The sequence below is a fragment of the Pygoscelis adeliae genome, unplaced genomic scaffold (genome assembly GCF_000699105.1).
Source record: "Pygoscelis adeliae isolate BGI_AS28 unplaced genomic scaffold, ASM69910v1 Scaffold327, whole genome shotgun sequence".
Classification (NCBI taxonomy): domain Eukaryota; kingdom Metazoa; phylum Chordata; class Aves; order Sphenisciformes; family Spheniscidae; genus Pygoscelis; species Pygoscelis adeliae.
In genome coordinates, this window is record NW_008825300.1 from 70257 (window position 1) to 82233 (window position 11977).

General features: G+C 36.9%; 1 protein-coding gene across 1 annotated transcript in view; it reads left to right on the plus strand.

The window, feature by feature from the left end:
• The window catches only part of AQR (aquarius intron-binding spliceosomal factor), a 64848-nt gene that overhangs the window by 38426 nt on the left and 14445 nt on the right, over window positions 1–11977 (plus strand). Inside the window, 7 exon segments of the mRNA XM_009329984.1 lie at window positions 1–18; window positions 2630–2740; window positions 4323–4432; window positions 7048–7183; window positions 8923–9132; window positions 9966–10103; window positions 11002–11073. The exon segment at window positions 1–18 is cut by the window's left edge and continues 13 nt beyond it. Of these exon segments, the coding sequence (XP_009328259.1) occupies window positions 1–18; window positions 2630–2740; window positions 4323–4432; window positions 7048–7183; window positions 8923–9132; window positions 9966–10103; window positions 11002–11073 (795 nt within the window).

Consider the following 11977-nt stretch of genomic DNA (forward strand, 5'->3'; position numbering starts at 1 on the left):
CAGCCTGGGCTAACTATGGTAAGAATATCTGCGAGGATTTTATACATTTATTTATTTGATTCTGGCTTTAGGTACATTCAGTGAAATACCCGTAATGCCCATTTCTGTAGCCTTGCTGAGGTCACTTCTAGTAATAGTTTAAAAATATGAAAAATTAACATACAAAGGTTCAACATCCTCCCATCTTCATAAAGTCATACAGAAACATATTTGATCTCTGTATAACTGTATCCTGTGTTTCAGTGGCTGAAGACTTTCCACGGCAACTGAATTTACTTTTTCAGTGGTTGGATTGCTAGTTTTAGACTGTAAAGCTTTTGCCATGTCTGTCATTTTTGGCTGTTTTAAATTACTTACATCATTTTTGGTTTGATCTAACTCCATTAAAGGAAATGAAAGTCATTGAATTGTCTTCAGGGAGCTTTTTTCTGCTGTCTTGTGAAATGTAACGTGCAACCCTTTATATCCTGCTGACTTCTAGAACTAAGAAGTTACAAACCAAACCAAAGCTGTAGATTTGTTATGAAAATAATTTTTGATCAGTGAATTTCTGCAAAGGTCTTTAAGGTTTACCGCTCTCAGACTTTGACTGCAAGTACCTGTCTCCCAGTGAAGTACAGTCTATTCTGGTAGTGACTCAGTGGAATATTTGAATGAGTTTTCTCTGATACTCCTAATTTCTTCTTGGTCTATATAGGCAATAATGCTAATTTTTAGATTTTTTGTATTGGTATTCAGTAATACCATACTCTTCCTTCTCCCCTTCCTCCTTATGTTTTACCACTCCTGATACACTCTGTAGCTAACACACAAAAGATGAATGGCAAAGGAAAAAATAAACTTTAGTGGGATTGTATGCCTTTTGTCCCTGCCTGACTAGGTGTGCTGAAATTAGTAGTGTCGTAAATGTGCATAAAAGTTACCTGAGTTCTTGGCAGTGTTTTTGAGTATGGTATATTTTCTAGTACAACACAGCAGAACTTTTTGGTGGTTGATAGAATACCAACTTTAAGGTCTATTTAGAAATTAAAGCTCTTTTTTTGAATGCTGTGAAAATGCCACAGTGATAGATGCTTTAAATTTAGTTATTAAACAGTGTTGGAAGGGGTTTTTGGAATGATTTGAACTGCTGGGTTTTACATCATTAGAGAGTTTGTCTAAGAATACCCATGCCAGTGTATAGGAGTATTGTTTTCTATCGGTAGTACTGTCAATAGGAAAGAAGATTGGGAAATTAAAATCTTTATTACCATTGTGTAGTATATAATTAACACACAAAATACTAGAGAGGGGGTCTCTAAGCCAACTAGGTTTTATTTTTGTCTTTTTTTTTTTTTATATAGCATTGCATACTCTTTGTTAGTATAATTTAATATTTGTTGAACTATTAATGACCTTCAAATGCAAGCGTATAATGCATTATAAACTATCATCTACCTCACTTTTGGAGGGCTTTAAAAGAGAAAAGTAATTTCCTGTGCCTGGTACTCCATCAGCTTTCATAAATATTTGAGGAGATGGTCATTATATAATTTGAACTTTTCTACTAAAACAGCATTTGTTGATTTTTAAGAGGTGTTAGAGAATGAGAGTCTGCTAGGGCAAAAGGGAAAAACAATGACAAAGCTTTTTGTTTTTGAGGATGTATTTCAGATTTTTATTTTTATTTTTTTTTACTCCATCACCTACTTTTTTGCAGGGAGAGAAGGCAGATTGAGAAAATAGTTATGTAATATAGGCCTGGTTTATTTTCTGTCATTATGTCATGTATTTCTGTCAAGTATTTGAGAAGTACAATCCTACTTGCTTTTGAATTCAGTGATCAATGAAATTCTTTAAATAAGCAAGCATGATTTCATAGCAATTTGTAATGTTATGTGTAGATACATATGAAACGCTATTCTGTGCTTCTTAATGCTGAACAAATTACTTTGAGATGCTTTATTATACTTGGATACCTTTAAAATGTCTTAGGTGTCAATTTTTGAATGTTGTTGGTATAACTGAGCCTATAAAAACATTAACTGTCAGTATTACTTCTATATTATCAGTTGTAGGTTTTTGAGTAAATAAAAAGAGTGGACTCTTTTTTTCTGTTCTTTACATCTGCCTCACCTTATTCTTTTTCAATGATGTGTTTTGATGCTTTTTTCACCATTTTCCCCTATGTTTAGCCTGTCGTGAGGCTAAACAGTCTTTTTTCTCTGAGAAGGTCTGTTTTCATGGGTTGCGAAACAGAATAGTATTTCATATGCTGGATTACCATATTCCTCTTAGGCAGGAGTCTGCCTAACTAATCTGAATTAGTCTTTTATGGTATATTGTATTTGTTCTTGAAGTTCACAACAGCCAGCAAGTAATTGCTGGATTACCATATTCCTCTTAGGCAGGAATCTGCCTTAGCATTGGCCTAAGTCTTTCACGGTGTATGTATGCATTCTTGAAGTTCACAGAAGCCAGCAAGCAATTGTACATGATACAGAAGACTTTTTTTGTTGTTAGTGTATGATGTCAGTGTCTTGTGAGATTGTTCTGCTTTTTTCCCAACTGGCTATATTTCTGTGTTGTGCAATATTCTGATAAATTGTGTGTTGATTTTTGTTTTTAATTTTGTTGTTGTTGTTTTTAGGTAGTGGGTCCGCCTGGTACTGGAAAAACTGATGTAGCAGTCCAGATAATATCCAATCTTTATCATAATTTCCCAGAACAACGAACTCTTATAGTTACCCACTCTAATCAGGTAAAGTGTCAGTCACTTATGAAATTTTCCTGTAATTAAAATCAAGAAGAGCAGCAGGTATTGAGATCAGTAGGTTTGAGATTGCAGTTGTCTCTTAACAGTGAAAACTTGCGTTGGCTTGTGTGCAGTTTTGCTTGTTTCATAATGTGAAATTAAATTTTTGAATTTTAGGTTTGTAGTTCCGAGCTATTTATCAGAAGTTTTCAATATATTTAACTGGTTGGGGGTAGAAATTAGGAAGTATTTTGAAAAAGTGTCTGCACAGTTCTTACAGTTGCACATTCACTGTATGCATGCCAGATTTTTCGCTAACTAACTTTCTCAGATACTGGTTGCTCTGTGCTTCGTGCTTCTAAGGGAAGGCATGAAAGGTATCATGGCTTCTTCAGCTGAATGCTTGCTTCCCATTCATTAGAGATGGAGTCTAGCTGCTAATTCTCAAGCATATATAAAATAATAATAATAATGATGATAAAAGTCTTAAAGATTCTTACTCTAAATCTGCGTCTGGTTTGGAAGGATTTGTTTGGAAACCAGGGTCATCTATTTCCTGGTCTCCTTAATTAGCCTATCCTATCTCAGTTATGAGCTATTTTAACTGAGCATACTACTTCGAAAACATTTCATCTTTGTCCATGAAAGGAAGATCAGGCACTTACACTGTTGATCAAAGAACAGTGGACGTGGCTTCATTTTGGTGAGGAGTTACAACCTGGAATAATATAGGCCAGTCTACAATGGGTTGTGGGAGAGTTAACAGGTAGTGGAGAGAAAGGGTTGAGAGCATGTCCGTTGGGGAGAAAAGAAAGGAAATAATTTGAGGTAGGTGGGAGACTCTTCCTACCAGACCAGACTTGTATGAGAACACAAACTTGAAACTGTACTTCAGGAAATGAACTCAGAAAGGTTCATTTCCTATGCCTTGATGCTGTACTTATGTTTGCATGACTTCCAGCTGACTTGAAGTACAAGTGGAGCTTGCTCATGTTTGTTCTTGGTTTCATAACTTGATGATCCAGTGCTAACAAACTTACTCCTTTGAAATACACTGAATTGGACAGTTGATATTAAGGTGTTAGAGAGTTGAAGGATTTAAAGAAGGAGACATAGCACACCTTGAAGTTTAGTTCAGCAAAATTTATTTATCCATATAGAATAGTCACAGCACCTGCCAGTCACTACCAGATCATGCTCTTCTAATGTACAGTAAAAGTTAAATGGTTTAAAGTCGTCTAACGAAATCAATGTTTGCAAAGTGTGCTTCTTGAGACAGTTTTATAAACTGATAGCTTTATCAACTAAATTAACTAGGTGATTGAATCAAATTTTGAAATTGTTTTAAAATTGTGAAATAAAATTTAATTGTTGTATAAAGTATGCAAATACAAGAGTTTCAGTAGGCTAATTTCCCTGTTGTCAAGATTAAGAGCTTTTGTTTCAGTATTAACTTCATGTTTGCTTTGGCTTCTATTTATACCAAAATAGGCATAATTTCCTAGCTGTCTTACCAGTAATTCTTCAGTTTTCCTCTGCCTCTGAACTTCTAAAAACTACCTTTTCTCCTGTTCTTGTCAATCTTTAGGCCTTGAACCAGCTGTTTGAAAAAATCATGGCTCTAGACATTGATGAGCGCCACCTCCTGCGTCTGGGTCATGGAGAAGAGGAACTAGAGACAGAGAAAGATTTCAGCAGGTGAGAAAGGCGATGCTAATGATAAACTCGCTTGCGTAAACATCGTAGCAAGTTGTATGTGTTGAATCCGCTCTGCCTCCCCTGTAAATGAGCAAGGAGCAGTGCTTGACAAGTTGTAGCTTTCTCGTATTATTGAATCCCAGTAACGCAGAGCGCGCTTGTTTTCAATACAGTGTTAAGTAATTTTGGTTCTTATTCAGTAGAGAAACTCTGTTCTCTTGAGAATCCAAAGGCAGAATCAGGCAGTTGGTTGTTCATAAACTCAACTGCTTGAATGAAAGTAGTTCGTTATATTCTGGGCTCATATACATTTTAGAGAATTGATCTGTTTTGTGAGAGAAAGTTGAATAATAAAGGTAGGCTTTTGCAATTAGGGCTTTTTTGTGCAAATATGATAGCGCTTCTACTGGCATGGTGAATATTGCATACATAAATATAAACATGAAATTAAACATTCTGCTTTTAATTCTTCAGAATATTGTTTGATTGCAAAGCTGCTTATTTCATTGGTAAATAACACATTTTGAATTAATATATACATAAGGAAAGCTATCAAGTCAATATCAGTACAAAGACTTAAGAACCTGTTCTTGTAAATATTTGTACGTTTGTTATGTGTTAGCCCAGCTGATGTCAGTAGGATTACACACATTCATAAATGTAAGTGGGGGTATAAGGGTCGTGCGCTGGAAACATAAAACTGTCCAGTACTGGATTATTATAGCAATACTTTGTCTTCAAAAGCTGTAGTAAAAATTATATATAGTCACTAGAAGTTACCCACATGTGCATAGTTGAGTTTCTTTTGGCAAAATAAATACCTTTTGGTCGTTTGTTTTTTTTTTTTTTAATTTGAACGCTTTGACATAGTCAAACTATTCCAGAAATTTGATAGCCAAAATCTTAGTGAAGTGATGCCGTGGCAGATATTTATTTAGTAATATCTACGGTCTAGTATATTCCTTGAAGAGTAGTGCTCATAATTAAAAGAAGTTTTCTTTGAGACACTCTACATTTATCTGTTTTCATTCTTTTTCAGGGTAACTCCAGACCTACAGGACATTACTGCAGAGTCCTATGGGTTCTGGCAGTTTGGGAGGGAGGGATAAGGGTTGAGGAATATATTTCAAGGTGGGCTGCACTACTGTGAGAAGAGAAGTTTATTTCTCATATGCCTTTTGGTTTTAGGTTGCTTCTGAGTTCGTGGATTTTCTGTGTCGGGCTGCTTTAGAAGGCAGGATACTGCTTAAGGAATTTCTACTGCTTGCAAGCTTAGTGTTCCTTTCTTGCTCCCTCTGCAGGCACAGCAAAGTGGGGCAGGGGGTGTGAGAACGTAAGGTGGAGAGGAGCTGATTAAACTGGTACCGTCACTTAAACACAAAGGGAATCACAGCTAAAGAAAATTTTTGTAGCAATGAACAAATACATAAAAGAGGGCATATGACTTGAGTTGTGAGAAATAAGAGGACATTGGAAGTGTGAGGGAAAAAACCCCGAACAAATGGTTTCAGTCACTTGTAATTATAATGGATTAGTGTTGTTGAAGAAAATACTATTTAGTATTCCAGGGATCTTAACTGTCATAGTTCCTGAGAAACTTGTTTTTTCCAGTTTTGAACAATTTCATATTCAGTTGTGTTTTAGTAAATTCAAATCTCCAGCTTTAACTACTCTCACTCTTCTAAATAAGACAATAGAACACATTGTGATTACCAGGGATTGTGTCTTTTTTTTTCTGTGCAGAAAGCATATTTTATGAATAGTAAGTTTAATAAGAACTTGATATTTAGCCTTTATTCACATTTGAGCTTTTAACTACATATGCATTTTTAAAAGAAAGCGTCCTGTTCCTCTCCCTTCTTTAATTCCACCCATTTATACCACTTTTTAGTTTGTTTTCTTTTTTAGAAAATGTGATACATTGATTTTTGTTTTTCTTGTACTGTTTCTGGGAGGGGGGGAGTGCATGGATTAAGGAAATTAATTTATAAAGGAAAAAACTTGGGCTTGAATTGGGTACGAGGAGGAAGAATGGAAGGAGTAGGTTACAAGCTAATCAGTCATAAAAGTTACTGAACAGGCAGCTGTGAGTTCAGGACCTCCTATGTGTGGATGTAGACCTGTCTGTTATGGTGGGCTAAGCGTTATAGCAAGATATTTTGTATACTGTCAAAGGAAGTCAGCCTTATACTGAAACTTTGCGTATAGGTTCCATTTATGATGATCCATAGACTTGTATAACTTGCTTATGTTTGTGTAACATGTAGTGTACCGTAGTTCCTAAACAGTGCACTGGAAGTAATGCTGTTCTGCTTTACAGGTACATCATGAGAATGTTTTACTAACACTTATGAAGCTTCTGTTGAAGTGATAGCATAAAAGGAGCTTTTTCTACAGTAATGTCTCTTGTATGGCCTTGTAAATTATTAGGACTCAACTGATAAAAATAGTGGGCATGTAGCAAATTCTTGGTTTTTGGAACCTGCTAGTAGTGGTGACGGTTTTTTGGGGGTGGGTGTTGGGTTTTTTGTGATCTCTCATTGTGATACTTAGATAAAGCAGTTCTGAATTAAATACATTTAAACAAATTATGTTACATTTAATCCATTTTGTAGGTATGGAAGAGTTAATTATGTGCTGGCTCGAAGACTTGAACTTCTACGAGAAGTTGGGCGACTGCAAGAGAGTCTTGGAGTCCCAGGAGATGTTTCTTACACTTGTGAAACAGCTGGCCACTTTTTCTTATACCAAGTAAGGACTGAAATACTTCTACAGAGACTGTGTGACCTCAATATGTTATGAAACACTTTGTAAAAATTGGAGTGAATTTTTCAGAATTGAGTCTAAAAAAACCTGCATTTTCTTTGGTGGTTCAAAATACAATAACAGCTAAAGCTATAATTGCAACATTACTTACTTGTATTGCTATTGTTTTAAATCCTGCCTCATGACTCACCAGTTGAAAGGCTAGCATTGCTGCTATTCATGACTGCTAGCAGAGATTCTAACCTGAAGTTTCTCCTTCAGACAGGAAAATCTGTGGGCTGCTTTACATTTTGGACAAGCATTAGAGCAGCTCCTTGATGGTCCGGCTAGAAAGCTTTTATGGTGTTAAATGCCAGTGTGATAATTGGATGCGTAGTATACAAAATGACAATTTTCTGTGTATTTTATATCCCTTATTTCCCTTCCATGTATTTTTCAGTGATATGGTCTACATTAGCAATTAGTGTGGCTTAAGCAGACTTGTGGAGTGGTACTTGGGATCAAATGCACACACTGTATATGTTTTTACAGAAGTTACCCTGGGCTAGCTGTAGTGTAGGCCTAAACATTAAATGATCATTAGGTGTTGGAAAGTTCTAGCAGCACTGCTAGAGCTCATATTCTGGTTCAGTTTCCTCCCAAAGGAATCCAACTTGGTATTTAAACCAAAGTACCGTAAGTGGAAATAATCAAGAGATTTGTTTCTGTATTGGGTTTATGTGGCAAAGTTTTGGTAGCGGGGGGGCTGCAGGGGTGACCTCTGTGAGAAGAGGCTGGGGGCTGCCCCGTGCTGGACATAGCCAGCTCCCAACAGACGCACTGCTGGCCAAAGCTGAGCCCATTAGCGACACTGGTGGCACCTCTCTGAAAACATCTTTGAGAAAAGATCAAAAAACACCGTGTAGCACCTGAGGGCAGAGAGTGTGAGAGCCAACCCTACACACCAAGGTCAGAAGGAAAAGGAAGGGCAGGAGGTGCTCCAGGCATCGGAGCAGAGATTCCCCCATGGCTTATGGAGAGGACCATGGTGAAGCAGGTTGTCCCCCTGCAGCCCATGGAGGACCGTGTCAGAGCAGATATCCACACTGCAGCCCATGGAGGACCTCATGCTGGAGCAGGTGGATATGCCCTGAAGGAAGCTGCAGCCTGTGGAAAGCCTATGCTGGAGCAGGGGAGAAGTGTGAGGAGGAAGGGGTGGCAGAGGTGTGGTGTTATGAACTTGACTGACAAGCCCCATTCCTCCTGCACTGCTCAGGGTGGGGAGGATGTAGAAGACTTGGGAATGAAAGAGTGAAATTGAGCCTGGGAAGAAGGAGGGGGTGGAGAAGAAAGGTCGTTTTGGTTTTGTCTTTGTTTCTCACCATCCTACTCTATTTTTAATTGGCAATAAATGAAATTAATCTTCCGCAAGTCAAGTCTGTTTTGCATGTGATGGTACTTGCTAAGTGATCGCCCTGTCTTTATCTCAACCCATAGGCTTTTCCATCTTCTTTTCTCCCCCTGTCCTGTTGAGGAGGGGGAGTGAGAGATGGGTGGGAGTCTGGCAGCCAGCCAAGGTGAACCCACCACGGCTTCAAAAATGTCATCCTGATATAAGGTCAAATGCTACTTTAGACATACCTTGCTTTTGTGATTTTTTTTAATTACTATGTGTGCAAGACTACACCTTGCTAATGACTTTATGATATAAAAACATGTCAGTATGACACTTCTGTTTGCCATAGGTAATGTCTCGTTGGGAGGAGTATATCAGCAAAGTGAAAGTTAAAGGTGGAAAATTGCCAGATGTTACGGATGTCTCCGGTTTCTTTCCTTTTCACCAGTATTTTGCAAATGCTCCTCAACCAATTTTCAAAGGCAAGTCCTATGAAGAAGATATGGAAATTGCTGAAGGGTGTTTTAGACATGTTAAGAAAATATTCACTCAGCTTGAGGTAAGACATAAAACTATTAAAGGTAAGTGGATCTGGCTAATCCTACAAAAAGCTTTACAGAGTTCCAAAATTTTCCTTTGCCGTACATCCTAAAAGGAGCATATACCTCTAGGCAGCTTCATTAGCTTGCAAAGGCGTTCAGGTGAGACTTTCTACCTTTGAGTAATATAGGCAGGTTTCATAATAGGGACAAGGGTATAATCTGTTTCATTTTGAGTTTACGAAGCAGCCATTCTGCGTGTTCCATTTCCACTGATTAGGTGACTACGGTTGGTGCGCCTATCAGGGCTCCTCTGATCCTCACAGGGTCTTTGTATTTACAGTGAATTGCCTTTAATCAGATAACCTAGATGTAACTTAAACAGATTATCTTCTGTTTTTCCTAGAATTGCTTGAGAGGCTTTTAAAAGTTAGGGTAAAGGTGATCTGGGTATCATTTGGTCATATTAACTGTATTGGTCTTCCTAATACTGAATTTGATGTGATGTTATGATGCAGTAAAGTAGGAAACAAGAGGGTATAGTAAAACAAAATTTTGGGGGATTCTGAGAGGGTTCCTCAGAATCAATTGAACAATTGTCTGCAAATTTATATTTGCACACAGGTTGCAGAATTCTTGGATTTGTTTTTAAAAGATTGTTTTTTAAAATACTGTTGTTACCATGTTTAGCATAAAAAAAAAATTATTCAGATGGGATTGTTAACAATAGTTACCCTCATAAATTTCTTGCTGAATTACATTAAGAAGGTGACAAGGTAGTTTGAATGAATGCATTGTATAAGCAATAATTTTTTGTATTCTGACTTTCAAGATTTTCTTTTCTCTACCACAGGAATTTAGAGCATTTGAACTTCTCCGCAGTGGCTTGGATAGATCCAAATACCTGTTGGTGAAAGAAGCAAAAATCATTGCTATGACTTGTACTCATGCTGCTCTGAAACGACATGACCTGGTTGAATTAGGTTTCAAAGTAATGATTATACTAGTGTTACTACACTAATTGTTTTTTGGGTTTGGTCCGTCCCCCCCCGCCTTGTATAAACCTTTTTATCTGTCCTAAATATAGGCAACTAGATTATTTTGAGTTGCATTTTTTACCAGTATGTTTCAAATTGTAATTTTACTGAAGAAAAATTTAACTTCTGTAAGTAAAAGATGAGATCAATTTTAAGTTATTGTATATACAAAAATGCTTAATAGTGCATCTCTTAAAAAAAAAAAAAGTTTTGCCATATTAGGTGATGAACAGCAGTGATATGATTGAGTAATAGAATAAAGGCGGAACTGGGCAAAAAACATGTCCTTTATAACTTTGTTTACCTAAAAAATGAATAATTTGAGGAAAAAGAACTGTGATGCAATGCTGTGTTCACTCTGCAGTGTTAACCCCAGGTATTCATTTACTACAGACCTTTATCTGACAAAACCAAAAACAAAACAAAAGCCCACCACCAGTAATTCTTTCAGTATTATTTTTCTCTGAAGATGCACTGTGTTGGATCACAAAAGTGCTCCTTTTCTGCTTCAGTGCAAAGATACCGAATTAGTTTGCTCCACTGCAGAAAGCTTTTTCTCTTGTGGATGGGTTATGGCATATGGGAAACATGTCATGTAGTTCAGTCATGGATTCCTTCTAGACGTAAGCCCTGATTGGTACAGATAGATCTGCCATTCGTGTAGTAGGATTTCACGCTCTGACATGGATTTTTAGTAATACTGATATTTTGCCTATGAGGTAAAATCCTGCTGTAACTGTCCCACCCATCAAAAACTGAATGAGTAATTGATGCTTTCTTTTGGTAGGCTGAATAACAGCATTAATTTGTATTACTTGGTTGATGGACATCTCTTTACTTGTTCTTTCTCAGTACGACAACATCTTAATGGAAGAGTCTGCTCAGATTCTGGAGATAGAAACCTTTATACCTCTCCTGTTGCAGGTTAGACCTGAATTATAAAACATATTACAAAACATGATAAATGAAAGTCTGTGTTCTTGAACAATATAGAATATTAAAAGGAAAATATCTTGTGCAGAAAGTAACCTGTAGCTGATATTTGCCATTTGAGTGGACAGTAAGAACTTTCACATTGTTCTACATTAGTTGTTTATCCTTGGTTTTTAATATTATGGAGTAAGCTAATAGGTTCTAAACATGTTGCTTTTATTGACTAAATAGTAGTATTAGCAGGCTTTCATTTTGAAAATAAAAAAGCGGAGATATTTATGTAAACTAGGTCCTGGCTTTGTAACTTTTATTCTTTCTCATTTAATAGTGATTATTGCTAATTTTAAAAATTGTTAAACTTAATACTTCTTACTAAATAATGGTTTTGTTTCCCAACAATGTAAGGCTTGCATAATTGCTCTGTGTCCTCCTGTCTGCTTGTGGTGTTTGGTCAGTTTCAGTCAAGATTAACAGAGAGAGAGAAATACCAAGAACATACAACTTTCAGGAAAACTGGAGCCAAGTAGAGAGGAGACATTCTAATTGATGTTACAACTCTACAGAAAGAAAAGAAATGGTTACTGGTTCTACTTCTGCTTTTGCCCAATAATTATGCACCTTTTGTCTAGCTAATTGGTAAATGTTTAGCCTGGAATAAACTGCACCTTGTACTGTGTTTGGCAAACCAACAATTGGTAGATAAAGGAATGCAGATGTGATACAGTTGAATTGAGGTCTTGCAGCTGGAAGGGTACTGCTAATGCAAGGAAAGAAAGAAGGAAATTGAAGCTAATACGGCACAGGGGATATTTATGGCACAGTCTTTAGGAAGCCAGGTAGGAATGGCTCTGTAACATAAGGGATTGTTGTAACAGAGGGCCAACACTGCTACTTT